Here is a 26,028-nt window from a genome sequence, read left to right as displayed (position 1 = left end):
CTCAAGATTTTTTTGAGTTGGAGGAAGATGGCCTTCTCCAGGACTTCGGCAGAAAACAGGAGCTGGGTGACGGGATGGTTGTTCTGGAGATCACTGGGATTTGCCGAGGGCTTTTTGAGAAGGAGACTGATCGCTGCATGTTTCTAGGCATTGGGAAAGGTGGCTGTGGTTATGGAGGCATTGAGGATGGTTGTGAGTGGGTGGCTGATCTCGTCTCTTCCGAGGTTTAGGAGTCAGTGGGGGCACAGGTCGGTGGGTGCTCCTGAGTGGGTGGAGTTCATGAGGGTGGTTGTGTTTGGTGTGCTGAGTTGTTCCCATGCGGTTAGTGGGTGGTTGGCGGTGGTGGTCAATGAGAAGCTGAGGAGGACAGAGGGTTGGCGATTGAAGTTTCTATATAGGGTTGCCATCTTTTTGTGGAAGTGGTCGGCAAAGATGCCGCAGAGTTTCTGTGAGGAGGGGATCAAGTTTTTGGTGGCTGATAGATGGGTGAACTCTCTGACTATGGTAAAGAGTTCCTTAGTTCATGGGTGCTGGCCGCGATCCGGTGGGTCAGGTCCTCCTTTTTTGTTACTTTGAGCTGTCGATGGTAGTTGTTGAGGGCAGCTTTGAAGGTGGCTCAGTCGGTGTGGTTCCTGCTAGTGCACCATTTTCTTTCCAGTTGTTTGCATCTGTGCTTTGACGTGCTTAGTTCTGGAGTGTACCAGCTGGCTTGTTTGGTGGGTTGGTGCGTTTTGGCTGGTTTGGTAGTAGCAACTTGGTCAGCGGCACTGGTGGTCCACGCGTTGAAGTTTTCTACAATCTGGTCCAAGTTGTTGGTGATGTTGGGCTGTGTGCGGTTGAGGGCGTCTGTCCATTTTTGCTGAGTGACCTTGCTCCAGTTGTGGTGGGGGTGCTGTGGCGGTTGGGGGCGATGCAGAACGGTCTGGTGATGGTGAAGTGTACGATGGCGTGATCTGACCAGGTGAGTCCTGAGGTGTGGCTGTATGTATGTGATTAATTTACTGAACGTGAAGAAGGGGTCCAGTGTGAGTCCTGCTTTGTGCGTGGGGTCAGTGCAAAGCAGTTTGAGGCAGATGTTGTCCAATCTATCCAGGAGGTCATTGGAGATGGTGTCAGTGGTGTCGTCCAGATGAAAGTTGAGGTAAATTGAGGAAGATATAGTGTTTGGATTTGACGACGAGCAGGGTGATGAATTCAGCGATGCCATCGCCAAGGCCGGTTCGTATCCCTGGCGGTCTGTATGCATTGGTGCCTTTGATGGTGGTTTTGTCATCAGTGTGGAACTCGAAGTTCAACGTTCCATATTTGTTACATTTCATATTACATCAGAATTTTTGCACTGCGTCCCAAAAAATAAAAATGCATTGCGGAACCATTTCTCCAGTGGCGGCTGCCAGTAGAGGGCGCCAGGGTGTCGCCCACCTAGATTTCCAAACTATGTGGATGGTAATTCCCACAAGCAATTACCATCCACATAAATTGATTTTTTAATTATATAAGGGCTTTAAGCCCATGCTGGGTGCTGCCCTCAATGCCTGGCTGCCTCTTGTTATCCTTGCAGAGATGAGTCAGGAAGCCAGGCACACACACAGCCAGGATTTCTTTTCTGTTTTTTATTCCTATAGAGGCTAAGGGCTTACCTAGTGCCCGCCCTGGCCTGCAGTTTTCGGGGGTCTAAAGAGACCTTCCTTTTATGACGCTCAGCAGCGTCAGATTTTCAGGAAATCCCAGGCGTCCAGGGTTTAAGCCCCGTATTCCTAGAGCTGTCTGTCAGTCACTTCAAAGGCGGCAAACAACACCCCTTGTGACGAGTTGGAAATGGGTGTTGCTTGCAGCCTCTGAAGGGAATGGAAGCGGGCATGTGACCTGACATCAGAATCCTAACTCCAAGTCCAGTGGACACTCAGACATCATGCGCAGTGAATTAGAAGAAAGCTGAATTCCAGGCAGGCTTTTCAAAAAGAAGACGGTAAATTGAAATGCGTGCTACTAGCAGGGCCGGACTGGGAACCAAAACCGGCCCTGGCAAAGTGCTCGGCCGGCCCCCCCATCTCACCTCCGGGGCTTGGGGGTGCTGCCGAGCTCTTTGCCAGGGCCGGTTTTCGGCCGATTTTGTTACAGGGCCGAGTTTGCAGCTATGCTGCAAAAACGGACCTGTAACTAAAAACGGCCCCCAGGGGCCCAAAACCGGCCCCCACCCGTGCGGCGCACTGGGGGATTGCCCGATGCCCACTACGGCCAGTCCGGCCCTGGCTACTAGAATATCAAAGCTTATGTTAACCATCTATAAAGAAATGAAGTGCAACAGTATGGTACATGAGCATTAGGCTTTGACATTCCGGTGGCACACATTCCCTCTTTGAAAAGCTTTTTCTCTTACCAACTTTTGTTTAAGGGAAGCTATATGCTACTCTCTTCCATCAGATCATGCCATCCGAAAACGGGCTTCCCAAATCCTGCACATTGTGCGATGGCTGCTCGTGTTTTTGTTGTTGTTGCTGCAGCAAAAGATTAGAGTTTCAAAGTCTGTGTTAGATGTTTGTGTGCACAGTTGCTTGCCTGGGTTGCCTCACAGAGTGCTTTTCTTTCCCTTGGACTCATGGTAGGAATTACACTTGCGTGGCTCGTTTATTTGAGGTGCCATCTGGTGCACGTGTCGCTCTTGCTCACTGTGAAAGATTAGCCCGAAATCCAGTGCTGTAACTGTTTCTGATGTACCACATTTGAAGGGTGCAGGAGGTCTGGCATGGCTCCAATGTCTTCACACAAGTGTTTTTAGGACTTTAACACGTGAGAGCGTTTCCCCCTAGTAGTGCTGTCCTTTGGGTTCGCCTTCCCAGTTTGTACCCCAGCACTGCCCTTCCCGCTCTGGCTTGCTTTCCTCTCAGACCCCCGTTCCTTTTCGTCATGCCATGTCATGCAGCACCCGGCGCTGTTGGCAGGCCCTCTCTCCTCATGTCCTTTTCTCCCCATCTGCGCCCCCACTCCAACTGCACTTGCTGTCACCCTTCACCTCTACTTTCTTCTCTTGCAGCCCTCCTCATAGTTGTTCCTCCGGTGTTTTTCTTCTGCACCCCGTTCTTTCTTCCAGCACATACTTTTCCTGTCTGTATATTCTACTCCTGCACTATCCTTCATTTATTTTATTGCACCCCTTCACTCTCTCTCTTTCTCTGGAATAACTTTCAGGCCGCATGTTGTAGATAATAGATAAGCCGATGGCATCCAGTGTATTACAATGCGCTGCGAACAAATGCACTTTGGCACCTATCAAAAATGGCGTAGGAAGTGAAGTTACTTAATTGTATTTTTCAACAGACCTTCACTTCGTTGAAGCGCTAACAAAGCCTGCAATGACACTCCGCCGGTGCCACCCACCCTAATGCAGGCAACACAACCACTTGTTCAAGCTCTCCGCCTTTTATAATTTTATATTGCGCCTAGAAGCTGGAGCTTAGCACTTGTTGCTCATTACAAAAAATAGATAATAACATTTGGGGATAAAATAATTTGAAAGAGCAGGGTGAAAGGATTATTTTATTGATATTCTGTCTAGAGAAGTAGTGCAACAACCAGGCCATTTTGGGCGGAGCTGGTTAGCGGAGGAGGTGTGAAAATAAGAATTGCACAGGGCAAGTATCAAAAAGTTTTAAGGTTCAAATTGGTACTTTTCGCGGTTGGACCGATATTATGGCCACCAGGGAGAGATACCAGAAAAGAAACTTGTAATTGGGTGGGACCGAACATTTGTTCTACCGTGGAGATTACGTTTACCCTACCATATGTTGAGATCGACGTATTATTATGCTTGGAATATTAGGAACTTAAAAGGAAACGGATTGACAGGAGAATTTTTTATAGAGATTCCACTAAAAGCCCTGATGAAGTTCCGTAGGAACGAAACGCGTTGGCTGTGCCTCATTGTTTGAAAGAAAATAAAGATTTTGTCACAAGACTGAAAACTTCGTGAATTGTGCTACATTGTGCACCGTCCTTATTCTTCAACTTGTGTCACTTTGAAAACTAAAGAAATAAGATAAAAAGCACCAAAGTGAGTTTTCCTTTGGCAGTAACAGATGTTAGTAAGACCTTAGACATACAGCAATGGACCTTGGCGTGGGTGAGGCACAGGGAAGCACTGCTGCCAGTGTCTTGCCAGCTCCAGAGCGCTAACCTTCCCTCTCCAGTGCTTCCCAACCCTGTGCCTCACTAGTAGCAATTTGAATAGGAAAGCAGGCACTGTGTTCTCGTGAACAGGCCTGTGAGTTAGCATAGCAGTCCTATGATTATACAGAATAAGCAGTTACCAGCGACTTTTTCATATGAAATGTTTTTTTTTATGTCAACTACAGTTTCACAATTGCTTTATGACCCTTCTTGCTTTCTAAAATGTGCTTGAAAATGCACCATTTGCCAACACCTTTTACAAAATGTTCTCGAGGGAGAATCCTCGGAACCCTTGTAACTCACTACGCTTGCTTGCCGCAGGGCACTCATCATGAACCTTTACGCCCTACCACTTTCAAATGTCACCAGCCGCCACTGCATTTCTCAGTGCACTTTTTTGCCAATTATAAATCGTTTTACATGCGCAGTAGAGATTTTATCGACGGAATTTTAGTGCACTAACAAGCTGTATCAAAAATATGAAGCAAAGGGATTTTTTTTTGTATTTTCATGTTTCTTAACTAACCTCAGCAAAAACAAGCATTGGCACAGCCAATAGGTCTCGCTTTTGGGACTTTATAAGTGTTTAGCCATGCAATAGTTGATGTTGTTGCACAAAGGATATTGTGCTGCATAACTAAATACTTATAAGGTCCCAAAGGTGAGACCTATTGGCTATGCCAATGCTTGATTGGCAATGTGTTCCTTGAGGCAGTGGTTGGCGTTAAGGGTGAAACCCAGCGACTTGGCATTTGGTGAGAGATGGGGTTCTAAGCCATCAAGGATCATATATGAGCCATGTTTGTACTGTATCTCGTCTGTTCTTGGCAAATGACAGGAATTCTGTCTTGGTCGAGTAGAGCTTCAAGGAGGCACTAGATTCCAGACCCGGATGATGTGCAAGCAGTGTTGAGGCGTTGGATGTCTGAAGAAGGTTGAGCACCAAGCTGCTCTATGTAAAGTTTACACAGACGATGGCGATCTTTTGTGACCCAGAGGTACCCATGTGAACAAACTGGTGTCGGGTTGGACAGATAGAAGAGTGATGGACATTGCTGGTTAATTCACTTCAAAACTCAATAGTGTGTATGAGGGTGGGATGGTCAACTCTGTCGAAGGCCACTGAGCGATACAGCAATATCAGGAGTTAGGTGTCATCTATATCGTTGGTCAAGAAAGGGCACGCTCTACAAGGTGTAATGTGTCGATCTCATGCTGCAGCATGATCTGAAGACATATTGGTAGTCATATAGAAGATGGTTAGCACGGATGTGATCTTGAAGTTGAATATAGACTGCTTTTTCTACGATCTTTCCGATGAACGATAGGTGAGTGATTGGCCACTAGTTGGCATGGTTATCAGGATCTAGTGTAGGATTCTTTAGGAATGGGAGGATATGACGTTTCTTGAGAGCTTTTGAGAAAACAAACTATCCCTCTATAAAAATTGAAAGATAAGAAAGTATGCAGTGCCTCCTGACTGCATACCACTTCCATTCTGACAGCAGCATGAGCCAGTTACTCTAGGTCATTCACAAAAAAGCATTGGCAAGTCTTACTAGTCTCTTCTTTAAGACCTATTGGCTTTATCAATGGTGTTTAGCCATGCTGCACAATGCTGTGCAGTATAGCTAAAGAAAACAAACAAAAGAAATAGGTGCTATTTGTAGGCATGCACCAACACAATCCAACATAATGAAGCAAGTGTTTCTTTCTTTTTTTACAGAGCTGCAAAAGCATTTAGTTGTAAGTGAGGGTGGGGGCAGCACCAAAGAGAATGGAGGTGGCAGGAAGCAACAGAGTGCATGTGGAAAATGGAAGCAGCAAAGGGTGTGGGTGAGGGAGGAGAAGCAACAGGCAATATAATAACATGGACTAGGCAGGAGAGAAGTGTTTCGTGAAAGCAAAGTGGGGAAGAAGTACACATGAGCAACATGGAGGGGGTTGAGAGATGCACACTCATGGCAAAACAACAAGGAGTGCAGCTGGGTGAGAGAAGTAAATGAGTGAGACAGCTGGAAAACACATGCATTCTTATGGACAGCTTAAACCAAAAGAAAACAGTAGTGCTTGAAAAGCAGACAGTGAAAGGACACAAGTAATGCATCTATGGTCCAGGGGAGGGAAAGACAAGAAAAACCCACACTAAGCAATTAGCGAGATCCAAGTCCACTGTGAGTGGACAATAGATCTTTTTGCCAGCAGATAGCTTGAGCTGGTTGAGAGAACTAAAATGACTACAGTACTTCCTGCATGATGCAAAACAAGCAGGATTCTGCATTCAGTCTGGTGTCCAACACCTGCTTGGGCCTTAAGATATTCTAGATGGCCCAAATAATTTGCAGCACTTTTGGAAACCAAACAGAAGAAGTTTAGTGAGTTACATCAACGCATGAGGGTGCTTCAAATCTCCCTGCTTGTAAACACTATGGTACAACTTATGAGAACACACTTTTCCCAAATAACAGAACTGAAGTTTGACTGATATTACCCTTTCCTCAAATATTTGCATGTATTTTCCTGCTTCCCTGCCTTTTTTGACTGAAAGAAGCAAAATATAGCTACTTTTAGGAGGCACAGATATAAGGCGGTAACAGCTAATTAAAGATACCATGTCAATGCTAAAGCATGCATGCTCCTAAAGTGACTCGTCTGAGGAACAGACAGGCTTTGCAAGAACTGACAAATTCAGTTCAATATTATTTTGGTATTTGGTGCGCCTCTTATAATTTCATTGTTTTAAATTAAAAAAAATGAAAACAAGCTTTGGCAAAGTGAATATATCTACTCTTGGCCAGAAGGATTTAAAAAAAAATGTATTTCAACAAACATTTGCAATATGCAAAAAAATCTGACAAAAACACATTACAATAAAAGAGAAGCCTAGCAGCCTAGGTACACCAACCTCAGCATTGAAGTGCATTACTTTTCAGGTGGTTGTGGACAAGTGATCAGGAAAAAAATAGTGTCTCTCACAGTGATGAAGTGGGGTATAAAGGCACTGCCCCACGCTATGGTGGGTGAAGAAAATGTGAAGCACATCACATCAGTGGATGTACAGCAATTGCTAAAGGCACATGATTGAAATTATAAATGCATACAAGCAGCTGCAGTTAAAGTGTAATTATGGTTGCAAATTAAAACTGGAAAAGCACAGACATTTGCGCTGACTCAGCTAGACCTAAAAACACAACTACTACACCCACGCACTAGGAAGTGGCTTAGTCACACTAGCATTTCCGGTTCAGATTTTTTACTTTGGATGAAGTAGCCAAGTAAAGTCCTGAATGAACTTGCCCACGGCATCAACTTCATTCTCTGCACTTTCGCGGCCAATCAGTTACGGGCACAGCCTGCCATGGAAGTTTAAAACAGCAAATACCACGTCCAATGGGGGACCGAGATAGCCGTTGTAGTAGACAGGCCAATCAGGAGAGCGCAAAAGGGAACTGTCAGCCGTCACTTCTCAGCCAAACGGACCAAGGGAATAGGCGCAATGGCGTGAAATGGACCAATGGTGGAGAGTGTTGGGCAGGGCCTGTAAAAAAAGCACAACAAACATTGCGGCGCCAGCGTCCAATGGCTGATGTACTGCTGCCATTGGACGCCGGCGTACACTGTTTGTTGTGGGACACAGAGTGTCGAGTGACAGGATCTTCGGCCTATGATGTTGCTGACACAAGGCATACTCAGCCAATGAACGTCGGAAGTGGGAGCTGTGGGCTGGTCAGGTTCTGCGAGAGGGGCCGGTGAGGATCGGTGTGTGGAGGGCGGCGGCAGCCATGTCTGTGAACATGTAGGATCTGCGGCAGCAAGTGATGATCATCCAGTTCGTGCTGGCAGCAGGGTGCGCGGCGAACAGGCTCGACAGCTGCTCCAAGGTGCCGGGTGGCAGTTTGAGGTGAGACTGGGGGATGGTCTATGACTGATGTTAACTGAGAGGTGTATTCTGGTGCCGTGGCTTGAGGGGAAATGTAGGGGACAATGTTATTGAATGGAGCGGACTTTACAACAATTACTGACTGGTGGATTATCATAGATCGTGAAATCAGTGGACAGGCTCTAGCCAGGAAACTTAAAGTAAGGGTGGTTGTTGGGTTGGGAACTGGAGTAATTTGGGTGAAGTTTGAAGGAAGACTGAATGGCAAATGCCGGATGTTGTATTGGGAGCTTAAGGGGCATGTGACTGGACACAGAAAAGGGGCTGCGCGCGCAGTGAATGATCGCGGCTGTATATATTGCAAAGCTGCCAGCTGCGCGGTTGCACGATCGCGGGAAACGCAAGCTTGTCGCCAGCCAGCAGCACTTTCAAAACTCACATACTAAATGTCTCTCCGAGCAGCGCATGCGCGCTGACTCAGCGAGACCTAAAAAGTGGGAAATCTGTCTAGCCTGTGTTTTGCTCTGGTGCAAGTACCAGCATCTCCAGTTACTATTACATATGCAGCAAAATTGGTGAACATGGATGGGTCCTTTTCTTCTTGAAACAGTGCACAGATTGTATTAGAGGTCCCTGTTCTTGCTGAAGTGTTTTGTTACTACCATGGATCCTTCTCTGCTTTTCAATCAATGAAAAACTGTAGATAATATGTAAGCCTTAATATTTACAAATTTTAGTTGCCCACTCTCGTATTGAGGCCAAATTTTCTACAAGTTTAGTAGGAAATTCTGGCGCCCCACATACAAAACGCATGGTTTCCCCAGTTGAGTACTGACAATATACAAAAGTAATAACAGACTCCACCTTCCATAACATGGCATCACCCTTCCATCATTAAAGTGAACAAAAATGTCACTTAGGTCTTTGAGGTTTGCTTGGTTTCCAAGCTAGCATTAAGTTGCGTGCTAGATCCAAAAGAAAGTTCTCACCAAAACCTGACATAGGGATAGTTTAAAGGAGGAAATTGCATCGGGTTCTCCTCCGGGTTCTGCACTTGCATAAGAAGTCTATTCCCTGTTTTTCTTTGCAGCGTTGGAAGTTGGTTAGACTGGCACACTTCCAGCTGTAGCATTGATTACAACCTTCCAGCAGCCTTGATTAGAATCTCTCTTTTGATAATGTTCAGCTACTTACAAGATCATGATAGCACTTGTGTGCTCCCGTTTCCTCAGGGTCGCAATGGATCCTTGGGCTCTGATTTGGCCATGTTGGCACATTGCACTAATACATTTCAAAGCGCCGATGCATAATCATTATATACGGCAGTATATATGTATATATACAGTTAGTCAAAATCAATACAGCATTGGCAGATGCCCCCTGAATGTCTGGGAGCCCACAGACCTAAACACATACAAGGTGCAGTGGGCAACAGTGGCTTTTATGATCGCAAAACGGGACATTGCCCAACTGTGGGGTGCCAGCCTGCCGCCACGGATTGGGAAGTGGATGGAGGACTTGGACTGGTGTATTTTTAGTCAGAGATCAGTCTATTCTGCAAGGGGTTGTCCGAAGAAGTGGAGCAGGGTCTGGGAGGCCTGGAATCATTATAGGGGTAATATTTGTGACCCACCGACCTGTCAGGTGGAAGCGGAAGCGCCTGAGTCCCCATGATCCCCTAAATTCTTTCATTGTACAGACTCTGTATGGTATGGTATGTCACTTAGAAACATTGAAGATTTATCAGCATGTCACTTGATGTGTTAATTTGTTGATTGGATTGTTCAATAAAAAGAAATTAAAAACAAATGAAATCAATACAGCATTAACAATGCATAAGTATAACCCCGATTGTGAGAGTTCATAACATAATAAAATTAGCCTTAATCAAAATATAGTTCTTCAATGAACTAACATAAATCTACTCAATTCATAAGTCAAAGGAAAGCGAGAAATGAGTAGACAGTGGAATGTGCGGACCATCAGTTTACAAGGAAAAGTCTAATTCTAAAGCCAGATAACACTCTGAGATGGGACTATACGGTGCAGCATCCTTGATTATTGGAACACACAAGAGCATTTCGGCATGGCTTCCTCCTAAGCACACAAATTGATACAGCATTAGGACACAACACCATGAATCGAATCCCATTCCAACCATTTTATAAAAAGAAAAAACAGAAGAGAAAACAATGTGCGTAGGAAACTTGTTTGTGGAACTTTAAAAAGCCAAGTTTTATTTCATTTGCCAGTTCAAACAAAGGCCAAACAAATTAAATTTGTGCTCTACTTACGCTAATTTAAACACATGTAAATAAACGTTATCTTCTTATTAATAAAACACTCTTTCGGTCACACAATTATTAAGCCTACGGCTCATGGTCACCTTTTAGGGACAGTTTCAGTGCTTTGATTGTATACTGCACACTAAACACATTCAAAACAATGAGCCCAATGCATGAATCCCTGTCTCCAAACCAGAAAGTGCAAAATGCACACCCACTGGTTTGCATTTTTTGATGCAAGATATATACAAAGAGGTTAATTCACAGAAGGTTGGAAAATGACTTGTCGAATAAATATTAATTAGGCGAGTCACACATTGTAACCTCCTCCCATTAGGTGCAAATGCTGGGATGATGGACTGCAAAGGGACTACAGCCTCCATCCCTGCATTTGCATTCCTGTTTTGTTTTTGAGCTGCAATGCCCATTGAAGAAACAATTGCTGTGTTTGTGAATACATCAGGGCTGCATGGACACCTGTGTCACTGCCACTGTCTGCTTCCCTGAGACAGCTTGTGCAACAGATACCGCCCTCAACTAAGGCACCAGTATCTGATCAATGGTTTGCAATTGCAGCTACAAACTACTGATAGATGTAATTTCAAAGCACGATAAGGAGTTGACCCCTAAAAAGCGCCCTCGTAATTGTTATTCGGGATAAGAAATTGTTTGAGTAGGAAAACTTTTTTAGCTTTCAAATAGTGGCGGCACCTCCGTTATGGCGGAGGAGCGTCGCCTCGCCTGCTGCAAGCGCAGAAGGCCCACACATTAACAAAATGGTAAAAAGTACCATTTTATTAATGTGTCCCAGGCTTGCGCTGTTACAGCGCGAGGGAAGGGGGCGGGGCTGATTCGTGCAGTTGTACTATTGCTTCAGCCCCTGCAAGTCCGCATGTGAGGTTGGCCGGCTGTTTACAGCCCGCCAACCTCACATGCGCACTTCAGAGCCTGCAATTCCACGGCTGAAAAACAGTCGAGGGATTGCAGCCGCAGGCCCCTAGCCCCAAAATGAGTGCTGGGTTAGCTTGCTCCAGCCAATCCTGAAGCAGCGCAGCTCCAGGATTGGCTGGTCTCACGCTGTACATGAGAGGATGTCCTTCTCCTTCCTCCCTAATCACCGCCGACGGAGGAGGGCGCCGGGAGGAGAGAGAGACGGCAGCCGGACCCTCCAACAAAGGCAACATGCATATGGTGAGTTTTTTGGGCATCATGCCTCACCATATTTAATGGTTGCCGCCAGCTGCTGCTCTCAAATAAGGTGTGTACATCTAAAAATACATTTTTGTGGTTGAGAACTCTTTCATTTTGCATATTGCATGGTTTGTGGCCACAAATGTGTTTTGTACATTTGATCCTGGTTGGATTAATAAATGGAATTGGGACCTAATTGATAAAGTTGTTTACACATCTAACTTGCACAAATGGCTTAAAGTGCGGATGCAAATTCATATTTTCTATGGACAGCACAAGAATCTATCCTTTCAAATGGATTTGTTCACACATACAATTGTGTCACTAGGGTGCAACTTTGTGGTTGGTGGGGATTGGGTATGCCAGAGTAGTTACTGATGGTATGAAATGTAGGTGAACACCCACATATAGAAGGGATTGTGTTTAGTCACCAATATCTGTAAGAAACATTTCCACTCTTGATAAAGTCAGAGGTTGTCGCCTCACAAGGGGAGGATTATGTCTTTGTGTAGGGTGGAAGTTAGGAGACCACACTCTCAAAAACGGTGGAAATCGAGGTGAAGTGTTTTTTCACTGAGAAAACTATATATCTCAGGGAACAAAAATAGGTGTTAGAGATGCACCTTTCAGAGTAGTTCTGATAGAAAGCACACTTGCTGTACTTACTCATGCCAACATTCTTACTAATGTGAGTACTTCTGGAATGCTCTAACAATTCCAGCTTCCTAGGGGTACTTCTGGATTTTTTGGAAATTTTTAAAAGCATACATTTACTACAGTTATGGAAGAAACCTATGTGAATAAGTATACATTTTAATAGGGCATTTGACATTTCCCGGAGGTACTCTGTGTCCGTCTCTCTCAATGTATCTCAATCTCTCTCATTATCTACCACTGCTCAGTCTAGGGAAACAGCCATTATCACGCAGTCACAACCACGCAGTGCCTTTATAACATGGCCGCTACAACGAACGCGTTGTTACCATGCGTTCCTTTAGCACATAAGTCGTTACAACGACTTGCTTTAGGGAGCGCATTGTTGGACTGGTGTTGGATTTTAAGACCTTCCCTACTGTTACAAAGACTGGACTTGGAATAGTAAATTATACTATTCCAAAGTCCTGAGCTTCTCTAAGGCAAGTCGTTGTAACGACTTGCGTGCTAAAGGAAAGCATGGTAACAATATGTCGTTGTTTTGCCTGCGTGGTACAGGCATGCATGGTTCCGTCATACAACATCAGTCTATCACAGTCAATCTTGGATTATTCCAGTCTGTCTCAGGCCACCTCAGTTGATCGCAGCACTCCTCAGTCCCTCTCAATTTATCTCAGTCCATCTGACTCATGTTCTCAGTTTATTGCCATCTCCCTAAGTCCATTCCAGCCTATCCCAGACTCTCCCAGTCTTTTCCAGCCTATCCCGGTTTCTCCCAGTCTATTCCAGCCTCTCCCAGTCTATTCCAGCCTATCCCAGTTTCTCCCAGTCTATTCCAGTTTCAGTAAATCTGTGTATCCCAGCTCATATCAGTCTATCTCACTCTATCACCGTCTGGCTCAGTTAATTCTTTTGTTATGTTATGTTAACTTTTATTTTTTGAGCTCACAATCACCCACAATTTCTAGGCGCTGTGGGGGGAGTTGCTGATAAATAGAAAAAAGTAAATTAAAAGCCGCTATAAACTTGTTTGAAAAGCCACGTTTTTAGCTCTTTGCAAAAGGAAGCATAAGTAGTGTGTGACCGTCAAGGAAAAGGAAAAGGGTTCCAAAGAGAGGAGGCCATAAGAGAAAACATGCGGATGCCCATTCTCGCCTTCTTAAAACTAGGGACACCTGCAGCGATTCCGATTACAGCTGGTCTCCGTCTCTGTCTATTGCAGTCTGTGCCAGTCTACTCCTCTCTGCCTCTGTCCTTTGCAGTATACCTCAGCCTTTCTTAGTTTATCTCACCCTGTCTCAGTCTTTCTTCACATATCTCAATGTACTGCAGTATACCCCAGCCTATTCTATCCTTTTGCAGAGCTGTCACTTTCTAGCACCCTTTATCTCATCCTAGCTGAGTCTTAGCCAGGCTGCCTCAGTGAATCCAGGCTGTCTCTCCAAGACTATGCTAGCCTGCCCTAATCTCTCTAAATCTCTGTGTGTCTACCTAAATCTGCCCAGTCTGTCTCCAGACTCGGTAAGCCTATCTCAGTCACTCTATATTTATGCAAGTCTGTCCCAGTTGTTATCGGGCTCCCTCAGATTATCTATCTATCTATCTATCTGTAACGCCCTGAACGTCTCAGGATCGTTTAACAGACACGATAATGAGAACGCAACCACTTGTGAAGGTTTAGTTATTTTAATGAAGGCAAAAATAATACAAGGAATAAACAAAGGTTATAGTCACTGGAATCCTCCAGGCTAAGTACGTTACCAGCCCACAGCACGGATGGTCCTAACCGTCCTCTGCATATACGCCGATCCCGGCGTATGCCAACAGAGGGCAGAAATGAAATAGCCGACAATGCCAATCGGTAGGCTGTGAGGGGCACGAAGAGTGTTGGGGAGAATCGAGGAGTCAGGGAAACACCCAGCCGGGGTCTCTACCTGAAGGGAGCAGCCGCTCAACCTCTTCCTCAGACTGCACCGGGACGCGGAGTCACCTCCTGGTGATGCGTCACCGATACCCCAATCACAAGCAAAGAAGACTGAACCGAGAGCAGCCGCTCGATCGATCCTGTGGACTTCCGAGTCTGTAACGCGGCAAACACCTCCTGGTGTGCGTTACAGCTGGCAGTCCCTGTATCTCTGGTCGGGCTGGGAGTTACGACTCCAACCAGCAAAAGCGCCACTGCGCTTTGACTCAGCCGAGTCAAAAAGCGAAGCTCAATGGTTAACCGGTAGAGCTTCCGGGTCCTTCACAGGTGACGATGGGGCAAGACACGGCCCAGGGAGTAACGACTCGACCTACCTCCGTTCTTGCCTTACTGGAGCACCACTCCGGAACACTGCTCTTCACTAAGCAGGTACGTCGGTGTAAACACAATATCCGACAGCGTTGTACCTCCCGGTTCCTCCCTTTATAGGGCGTGTTTTCCTTGAGTTATGTAACAGCTCTCCTGTTTACATAAGGGCGTGTTTTCCTTGAGTTATGTAACAGCTCTCCTGTTTACATAAGGGCGTGTTTTCCTTGAGTTATGTAACAGCTCTCCTGTTTACATAACCTCTCAACCGCTAAGCATCCTGGGAGATGTAGTCCGTTTTCGCTGGTTACCGTTTTCCTCCCCTCGCATGACAGGAATTCTTGACACTATCTATCTATCTATCTATCTATCTATCTATCTATCTATCTATCTATCTATCTATCTATCTATCTATCTATCTATCTATCTATCTATCTATCTATCTATCTATCTATCTATCTATCTATCTATCTATCTATCTATCTATCTATCTATCTATCTATCTATCTATCTATCTATCGATCTCTCTATCGATCTCTCTATCGATCTCTCTACCTGTCTGTCTGTCTGTCTGTCTGTCTGTCTGTCTGTCTGTCTGTCTGTCTGCCTCCCTACATGATGCTTATTTGTTTGCCTATCCATCTGTCTGCTTGTCCGTTTATCTTCCCATCTATCCATCCATGGATATGTTTAAAATGTTGACTGCACCAGTGTTAACCTCTTCAGTGCCCATGACGAGATAGTCTCGTCATGGAGCACGGTTGCGCTGTGCCCATGACGAGGCTATCTTGTCATGAACCCCACCCACTAGTGCAACGCCCGGCACAGGAGGGGGAAAGGGCGTGGCACTGAAGGGGTTAAAGTAAAATGTGATAAACAGATATAAACAAATCATGGTCTCTCTGGATCACTGAATGTAAGTCACGTCACGTGGTGCATGAACACTGTAAATGCCAGAGCTCACTTTGGATTCATTGTCACTGGTTTTCTCTTTTTTGCACAGCTCATCCTAGATCATTGATGTCCCAGTCCAGGATGGTGATCAGGAAGATTCTGAAACAGGTCAACAGAATCCATCTCATTGACCAGCTGGAGATCCCCCTCATGATGATTGGTTACCTCAAACACCAGACCTGACAGCCTCTGACAAGCCACAGACTCACCACATCTAAAGCCATGCAGGAAGCGCCCAGGAGACAGGAGTCAAAGCACTAGTATATGTTGGCCAACTCCATAAAGCCATTTGGGAATGCTAATTACAGACAGAAGATGGAACCTGTGATTTGTCGAACCATCCTATTTGTTTTCATAGTTTATATTTATTATAATTAATATTTATGTTTGTATATTAAGCCGCATCATCATTCTTAGGGTGTCTATTTTAATATACATATAGGTGCTAAATAGCAATGAAAAATGTAAGCAAATATATAATAAGGAGGGATTTTGAAGAACCCATAATGCAGAAAAATGCATTTTACATTGCTTTAAAATGATAAGGGAACTAATATGAAGAATGTCAGAGTACCGAAAATTCCTGACAACAGCCTAGGCCCTAACTTTAACCATAAACAGACACAAATCGAACCTCGCACTAACCACCCTAACCTTAGCCTAAATCATAACCATAAGCAGGATCCTAACTGCAGAACTGAAACCAGTGATGGCCGCTGCAAAAGAAAAATGCGGGGAGGGGGGAATAATAATAATAAAAGTACCTGTTCTCAACGGACGCCTCTATGGTTCTCTGTTCCCGACGGTCACTGTGAAAGCACAGGCTCCCCGCCTTTCAAGACGCTGTTCTCATGCTATACCTAGCATGAGAGCAGCACCAGGATTGGTCTGAACAGCCTGGCATGCCGCTCAGACAGTGCATGGGAGTCTATGTTGTTTCTCCAACCTGGCTGTGCGGGACTGCTGGGTTTGGAAAAATAGAAGTGCGCATGTCGATTTGGACGGCCTAAGATGGCCAGGCAAACTGTCATGCGCACTTTACAGTGCCCATCACTCCTTCCTCTGCCATAGCCCGGCCCCACCCTACACTGGCATATGCTCAGTCAGTCGCAAAAAAATTAAATGATATTATTGTTTTATTATCATATTATTTTTCTGTGACTGACTTGGACCAGTGGGGCGATGCTCTTCAGCCATTACGGAGGAGCCCCCCTGACAGAAACCTTACCCAAAAACATTTCTTTAACCTCATCCTGACCCTTAGCCTAACCCTAACCTCAGTCCTAGCCATAACCTATAAGGTGACCATACCCTCTCACAAACCTCAAATCTAACCCTAACCCTTCAGCTAATCCTACATCTATTCTTATTCTTCTCAATATCGTGACAGAAGATCGAGGAACAAATTATTGAAGAGGTAAGGGAACATAGAGAGCTATGTATTTCATGGGCGTTGATTCACCAAAACGCCTGGGGTATCTGAAGTGACTTCACATACCCTTCCATCTTAATGACATCACAGGAAGTGACATCATATGACCCTTCAACCTGAGCGAGCAAGTCAGACCTCCTTTAGGAGATTTCTTCCCCCAAGGAAAAACTTAAAAGAATGGGGTGAAGTAAGGTATTACCCGTATTCCATAAGAGCCACCTTATATTAAAATGTAAATAACAAATCCCATTGACACTATTTTGCAATTTATACTGTCCATATACCATTGGTGACCCTTATGTCAGAAATACCGGAGTATGCCTGGGACAGCAGTTTGTCATGGTTGCCACTATCCTACATGCCAGGCTGTCCACCTTTATGCCAAGAATTGCCTCCTTTGGTCCGGTACCAGTGTTTTACCACTGATGTCCACATGTCAAGAATTTCTTCGGGCATGCCAGTATTTTTCCAGCAGTACCCTATATGCAACAAATTACCGCTCATGTGCTAGTACCAATATCTTACCATCGGTGCCCTTTATGCCAAGAATTACCTCCAGTTTGATTATTTTGTCGCAGGTGTCTATCGTTCTAAGAACTGCGGCAAGTACGCTAATGCCAGTAAATTGTCCTTGGTGTCACTAAAAGACAATAATTACCTTCAGTATGTGTAGGCCGATGACTAGCTTGCAAGTATCACAGTCTCAATCACACTCACATTCATCGTCTCACTCATACTCACTCATTCATTTGCACTAAAACTATCTTACATCCCCTTACACTCATTCTTATTCATTCTAACTCGGGATACAAATACCGAGGACCAAAAGATTGAGATTTGCTTTTCCTAACTCCACATCTGCATACCTTGAAGATATATATATGGTCATGGTGCATATATGTAGATTTATATATAGTAAAATGTTGTTTACTTATAGAAACTTACCTTCACAACATTTTTGTCCTCGATATTCTTAACACAATATTTTGTCCCACGATATTTCTCTTTCCGATATTCTGTCTAAACATCTCATACTCACTCACTTGCTTTCACCCATAATCTCACTCATTCTCACTCGCCCAGACTTACTGACACTTAGGCTCAGGTTTACTAATGCTCTTTGCTGGGTTTACATCACTTTTGTGATGCAAAACCAGTGCAAAGTGTCAGGATGGGATGTACAACCAATGCACATCAGGATATGCGTAGGATAGTATTCCAAAGTACTGCAAAGTTGTTCTATGTGCAGCTTTGCATTACTTGGCATCAACGAGGCATTCCATGGGGGGGTGCATGGGCCTCCCACTGTTTTGATGCAAATCCCTAACTACAAACCTTGGTAGACATTTGTTAGAATTTGGGCCAACATTTTACAGATCCTCAAGGAAGGCTTAAGGAGGAAAAATGTTTTCATTTCTTCTCTTCATTTTAACAACTTTCCAAATGTGCTGCATTGTACAGCACACATACAAAGTGGGCAAAAGTCCTGAATGCATAGTTTTTGTACTGGAAGGGACCCCTTGGAGTGCAAAACCAATGCTTCTGAAAACTCACACTCCCTTGCACCCATGCCAAAGAGTAGTAAATCTGGGTCTCAGTCTCTCACTACCTGCCACTGACTCTCACTAACGTTCACTCATGCACTCATGCTTACATATACAAACACAGATGCTCTGTCCCATAAAAGCACTTTCACCCCCAAGCACACACACAACATACATTTAAAACCATGTTTCGGTTACAACTGCCACCAAATGTCATGTTTCAATTAAGTGTGCTACATTTTTACTACACTAATATATTATTCACTATTAGTATAATGAAAACCAGCCAGAAAATAAGACAAGCCCCTCTGTTCTTGGTACTTTTTTTTATCCCCTCTGAGGCCACCAGGGGTCACAAAGGCAGTGACAGAGGTCACAAGTGGTAAGCCAAGGGTCGCAGCTGTGATCTCTGGCGACCCCTAAATGATTTCAATGATGAATTTACTATTCTTAATTCCACATCTATATACCTTGAAGTTCTATATATTAGCAATATACATATATGTGGAGTTGGATATAGAAAATCTATACAAGCTTACCTTTCTAGATTTTGTCCCCTAGTAGTCTGATCCCGATATTGTGAACCTTCAATATTTCATCTCAATATTCCCGCCCCACGCCGAAATCTTTAAAAAGAAATATAAATGTCCCAATGTCTAAGGTATTTTCTTCTTTATCAATAAGAATAAATATTAGCAATTTGAACTTTTCTTCATTTTGTTTTTGCCTTAATGAGTTTTTCCCCACAAGTCTCTTTCATTTCATGCAGTGTCTTTTTGTACCACTTAATAAATATGAATAAAAAAGACATGGATGTGCAGCAGTCTTCAGAAACTCTGAGCAAGGATTACGGTCAGAATATGTGGTTGTCAGGGCATATTGTGCTTTATTCACAGCAGTTATTCACATTATCAGTCGGGCCAAATAATTCCTGGTGGCCAACCCAGCCATTTATCCTCCTGAGGTCAATAAGGTCAGTACCATTGTGTTGGGTAAAAATAAGCATCTGTTATATCATCGCATGGATCTGTCAGCACGCAAACCTATCCAAAAATCCACCCTTGGGGGAACACCAATGGTTAGGACCGGGAGTGGTGTCGTCCTGATGCGGACTTTAGTGCTCCCCGACTAGAGCCGCCACTTTTATGAGATGAAGCTCAGTGGCAGGCGACAAACATTTTTGTAAGGATGACAGACAAGGATGATCGTTTCAAAGCTTTACATAACTGAATAATAGGCAAATTATAGATATAACATAAGCAAATTTAGTAGAAAAGCATATAGAATATAAGTACAGAGAACTGGTTACAGTTCTAAATAAAACCTGGCACAGAATTGCCTTCTAAGGATGGGGAATAAGGTCTCCTGTACACAGAAACCTACACGTCCTTTTATTGGACTTCTAACAAAGACGCTCATACATTCAACATGAGTACATGATTCTTAGGGTACGTACCAATAGAGAACGAGTGAGAAGAAACATTTTACTACAGAATACTTGCGAAGTTTCTCTCTTGGTTTGGGTTTGCTGACATTCACACAGTTTATTCGAGCATTCAAATAGATACATTGTAGAGCATTAGCCTGGGACAGATGAAATGTCTTTGGTTAGGTACAGTGAGGGAAAGTCTCTGGGAACATTCTCTGGTTATTCGTGTGATTCGTACAATTCGTTATTAAGAACGAGAAGACAGCAGTAGTCATCACATGATATATTGGGACGTTGGTCCAAGATGAAGAACAGTGGAAGCGCACCCTTGGTTAGGGTAAGCTCCATTCATGATGCATTTATTATGTAAAAAGAAAGGCACCTCCCACAGACTATATTATATGAAAAACTACAGACATTATCACCTCGTTCCATTGTGCAGTATGTACTACGCATTGGATTCTTGTGTTTGCATAAGAGACCTTTGTAGCGAGGTCTTAGTGCCCCCGGAACCCACCTACTGCTGGGTGAGCCACTAATCGTAGGTCAAGTCTTCCATCTTTGAATGAATATCATGGGTGCCAAATCCTTTTTTCTTGTTTTTAGACTTTAATCCGTGGCATTTGTATTTTTAACTATTGGATAATTTGTTCTCCAAGTTTATGTATTTGTAATCATTTTCTCTCCAATCCATGGCATGAAGAAAGGGAAACTTATTAGCAAGAACCTCATACCTTTCATACTTCTAGCTTTATTGCTTACCGCCGTCAAAGCCCAGCAATGTTATGTGGCTTGTAAAGTTTGTGGATGTGCATTCCACACCGCAGGGGCCAGCAGCAAGTGAAGCCATCGAGAGATCTCGACGTACAAAGATTCTTGTACCGAGATGAACGCCAAACTTGAGTAGGAATTGGGTTACACATTACTAACAAATAAAGCGGTCCTTCAATGGGCCATACAATCGACCGAGTCTAGTGCCTTACAGTGGGTGTATTGTATATCCAGGAGCGGTACAGTCAGATTGCTTACAAATAAGGAAGTCCTTCCAAGGGCCATACAATTGTCTGGCTCTAGTGCCTGAAAATGGATGTAGTGTAGAACCAGGAGCGGTATGCTCAATTTACTAAAAAATAAAGATGTACATCCATGGTCCATACAACCGACTGGGTCTAGTGCCTTAAAGTGGCTGTATTGTACACCCAGGAGCGCTATGCTAAAATTACAAAAAAATAAAGAGGGCCTTTCATGGTCCGTTCAATCAACGGGGTCTAGTGCCTTAAAGTGGCTGTATTGTACAACCAGGAGCGGTATAGTTAAATTACTAACAAATAGGGAGGTCTTTCCATGGTCCTTACTATCGACTGGGTCAGGTGCCTGAAAGTGGGTGTTTTGTACACCTTGGTGCTGGGGTATAGTCAAATTACTAGCAAATGATGAGGTACTCCCATGAGGCATACAATTGACCGGGTCCAATGCCTTAACATGGATGCATTGAACACTTAGGACTGGTATAGTTAAATTACTAATAATCAAGGAAATCCTTTCATAGTCCTTACAATCGACTGGGTCCAATGCCTTAGAGTGGATATGCTGTACACCCAGGATCTGGTGAATCCATGAAGAAGAGAAGTAAGATCCTATCTTGGAATCCCGTCAATGAGTGGGCGATCGGATTGGGAACCCACTGGAGCAGCCTTGTCACTTAGTTTGACATACACAGGTGTAGGTCTGACAAGAATAAAGGTGTCACCACGAAGGCTTAATAGTTGTTTGGAAAAATGAAAACATATTTTTCGCATTCGTTTTTTAGGCATCTCCCACGTCCTGTGGTCCACTCAATCTGCAGTTTTCCGTTTGAATGACCCTATGTTTGAACGCTGCCCCTGAATCTCAGTAGAACCGCTCTCCATGGCTTGGGTCAATCACTTCTAGGGTCTTTCCACATCATGGTCTCACACACCTTCATCCCCACTGCCTGGGATCCACCAACCTCACTATCCACACTATCTGTATAATAAACACTATTAACCTCGCAGACGATGTAGTGGTCATGTCCCACTCAACGACTACTATCGCACTGGGTGTCTGCCCGGGTAGAGCTCTTCCCTTCTTCTATGGCTGGCGTATCCAACCTTTCCTCCTCTGACCCACTGAAGGCCACCAATCTCACATTAAAATTGCACAGTTGTGTCTCCCCTGAAAGGTACCAGCTGGGCACTACATTGCAACTGGCACAAATCCATATTCTTGTTGCCCATTGTTTTGAGGTCATGTAGGTAAAAACAATACCGTGCATCAAGTGACATCAACTACCCACCATTCACAATTCGTTACTTGAGTGGTAAATGAACTTCTAAGCCTCTCTTCGCCATCTTGCACATCAGGTCCCTCACAGCCCTGCTGCTTTCCCTCTGGACTTGCATGCACTGGTGCTCATATTGTGGCACGTATAATGAATCTTGGTGGTAAGTTGTATACTGGAGTGGATTCACCAGATCTTTGCCCTGAATGGATGCGTTGACCTCAGTTGTTTTATGAGTTGTAAGCAACATGTAAGATTTCTCACTACTGTATGGGAATTAATGGCAGGAAGCCTCCAGAAAAACAGTGCAGTGAGCAGTGATAAGGTAATAACCATTGTGCCAATTGGTCCTTCATCTTACTGTTTTTATTTTTAAACAATAATTTCAGACACTTTCATGCCAGCTTCATTACTGCTCTTTATCTCGTGTATCTCACTGTTGATCTTCAGCGTAACTCACATTTTGAATGTAAGGCACCTTCCCCATAGGTGTTTGTAAGTGTGTTCAGTAGGGCGTGTGCAACCGCAGCAGGCGCAGTGTCCAGCTCAGCACAAGGCAAGCACTGGGTTCAGAGGTGTTGGAGGAGGCTGACTTTGCATATGGATCCCATCCTACCTCAAAACTGCACTGAGAGTAACAATTGATGACACTTTCTCACCCCTCCGCACTGCCTCACGGAGTCCCACAAAGCTCAATTTTAGCTCCAACACTTTTCAACCTCAATATGGACCCACTTAGTGACCTGCTTCAAGATTTTGTTCAAATTTTCTCTGCTTAGTCAAAAATGCCTTTCTTTCAATATCTAAGAGTAACACCACTCCTGGTTTAGTTGACAGCATAGAAACATTGGGTTTCACACTAGAAGGAAACTTCAATTTCAGACACGTCATCCACATAGCCAAATGTCCTCCACCACTATTTCTCCTTACAGGTGTTAAACACTTGCTTCCTGCTGCTGATTTCTATTCCTTAATCCAACCTCTGGCTGTCTCTTAAGTGGACAGTGGTGCACTCTTGATGGTGCTTCCCAAGAATCACCCTTCACCACTCAAGGGTGCCTTGCGTGCTGCACCATGTCTAGCCACAGATATTAGATTCTATGGCTACATCATTACTGCTCTTTCATCATCCTAGAAGCATCCTCGTGACCCCAGATGCTTTCTCACCACTAAGGGGGTCATTCTGATGGCAGTCGGACTGCATCCGAAGGCTCATCGGATGCAATCCTACTGCCATTTGCTGCTGCTGTCCGACCGACAAATTACAATGCGTGCGGTCAAAGGCAGCAGGCAGAGAGACAGTTCAACGCTTTCCAACGGGCTCAAGGAGCCTGTCTGACCATAGGAAGGTCAGTAATCCCTACAATAGAGTTGGTACCTTCTCAAATACCGAGGTCCCTAGTGCTCCGAAGCTCTGTAGGCAAAGACGAGTCTTGAATTTGATACAGCTGATTACAGGAAGCCAGTGCAGCCGGCGGAGATGATGAATAAATGATAGTCCCAGTGCTTTGCAGTCAACCGAGATCTCAATGCAGCTTGAGTACTTATTTGAAGAGTCTCCCCCTTCAAGAAACAATGGAATTTTATCCTAAACCGTCTCAGGCTGTGCTTTTCAATCTAGAAAGCCTTTCTCTTGCATGTTTAACTAACTATATGGCACAATGATATCCCAACGACCCGGTTTCACTGGGTGGGTGTCAGGGGCAAAACCCTTACCTGGATCACATCATGTTTATGGGATCGTTCCCGAGTGGTATCCCTTCCACCATACTCATACGATTCTAGGACACTTGAGCATGGAATATCCAGATTGATCTGACCCGACCACACAGACATTTTATTTTGTCTTGATGATTCAACTAACAATCCCTGTAAAATTTTCAAACTTGTCTCAGCCAAGTAATCTCCTGGATCAATAGAAATGTTCTTAAAATCAACACAGAGAAAACTAAAACGTTTGTCAATAGGTTAGCAGGATACACTTTTGTCCAACAGTAGGTGACTGCAGAATCTAGTGACGCCCCTTATCCCAATAACCGAGGTTAGCAAACCTAGGAATCCGGTTTGACAACAAACTCTTCTTAACTACAAAGATAAGCGAAATTTCTTCTTCCAATTTCTACCAACTCCATCTTTTGAGGAAAATGATTCATCTCTTGCCTGCAACATCCCGACAGGCACATGTCAATATCCTATCAAGCCTTGATTAATGCAAAACACACTGCCGCAGACACCCAGTCTACTTGACATCCAAACTTTAGCAGATCCAAAACACCGCAGTGCAACTTATCTTCATTCTCCCATGGGTTTCATATATATATAACCCTACATGGTCACCATTCATTGGCTACCCATCTCTACATGTATGTTAGTTAAGTCTCTCTCTCTGGTTCATTATACCTAACATGACCAAGGTCCTATCATCATTCCAAATTTTCACGCTACTCCCTCACCCACATTCCCAGATCATCGTCAATGGTATGCCGTCATCCCCAAAGCTCGTCTTTCTGAGTTTGGAGGACGCTCCCAGCATCTGGCGGACAGCCATTGTCACACACTGTCCCACCCATTATGCCAGATACAACTCATCTTGCATTTAGGAAATCCCTCAAAACGTGGCTTTTTTTCTACCTAATTTCACCTCCCTTTTCCTTTCTGTTTCTACCAGAACTCCTTCAGCTCCCATATACACTTCAGGGTGCTCATTGCACTCTATTAATCCACAGATTATTATAGAATGTATCATTGCTTCGGCAGGCTACCACCGCAGCCTAAGTTCATTTTGTCTGTAAATCTACTTATCCTTCACTCCCCTCCCATTTATCGACATACGTCACAGGGGTTGAGGAGAACCAAACAAAATGCATCGCCTCTCATTCTAAGAGAGTTAAATGGACGATGAGTGAGTGCAAATAACCTTATCGCAAGGAGAGGGTGGATGAAGTATTTCTGCAGGACGTGGGGGTCAATTTGGTTTTGCTGGGGAACTACCTGGGCAGGATGATCTGATTTTGAAATCCAAAGACGAGGTCAATCATAAATAGATCTCCTGAGTTTATGGTATTTTTTTATTTTTTTACATTTCCATTTCTATCTGTATTCCTCCATATTTATTTTTTGCTCATTTTATCAGTATTCATCCATATTTATTTTGCACTTAGTATAAAAAATGAAGAAGCATTGGATATATTTTCATATTTATTTAACCAACAAACGTTTACTCATGTTTGAATGTTCAATGGGTTTTGGCCAGTTACAGTACAATACAGTCAGTGGAAACTATTTGCATTGTACAACAGCTTAAACCACTGTACTGCTGCAGTTATTTAAGCTCCATTAAGAAATCTTTTTAACTTTTTTAACTCTCCTACCTGTCAGTCTGCACAGCTATTATCTTAGCGCTCATGATTGACACTAGTGAGAACCGTCCAAAATAAAACCTATTTTCCATATTTTTACACATTGAAAATTGCATATAGACAGGAAAATAGATTATTTTCTGTCTGCATTTAGTGTAAAAAACAATAAGACCGCAAAACTGGAGGCCTTATTCATAAACATAGAAATAGGACTACACCTTCCCATCAACCGTGGGGCACAGAAGGGCTTCATTGACAGCACTCACCAAAATATAAAACACAGATGATGAGCCAGCGTGCCAATGAAAGGGCCGAGCCCATGAGTTCTAGACCTGTTCTAGAGTCACGCTCTGATGGTTCTTTTTTGCAGCATGAAAGTGTAGAGGGGAGAAAGGTTGTTAAGAAACAATCAATTATCCAGTAATCTTCTTATTGCATATAATAATTCACAAGCAACTACTTTAGGGTAATTTGTTTATTAAAAAGCCAAAAATAACTGGACATAAAAACACCTCAAGATGAGAGCATAGAAATACAACGG

General features: G+C 43.9%; 1 protein-coding gene across 1 annotated transcript in view; it reads left to right on the top strand.

Annotated features, from left to right (window-relative positions):
- ASB12 (ankyrin repeat and SOCS box containing 12) overlaps window positions 1-19,106 on the top strand; it is a 38,505-nt gene extending 19,399 nt beyond the window's left edge. Inside the window, exon 3 of the mRNA XM_085608280.1 lies at window positions 15,471-19,106. Within this exon, the coding sequence (XP_085464406.1) occupies window positions 15,471-15,604 (134 nt within the window). The 3' untranslated portion in view covers window positions 15,605-19,106. The remainder of the gene's footprint in view (window positions 1-15,470) is intronic.
- The last annotated feature ends 6,922 nt before the right edge of the window (window positions 19,107-26,028 follow it).

The sequence above is a fragment of the Triturus cristatus genome, chromosome 5_2, assembly GCF_964204655.1.
Source record: "Triturus cristatus chromosome 5_2, aTriCri1.1, whole genome shotgun sequence".
NCBI lineage: Eukaryota > Metazoa > Chordata > Amphibia > Caudata > Salamandridae > Triturus > Triturus cristatus.
The sequence above is the reverse complement of the archived record's forward strand: the minus strand, read 5'-3'. Positions and strand labels throughout refer to the sequence as shown.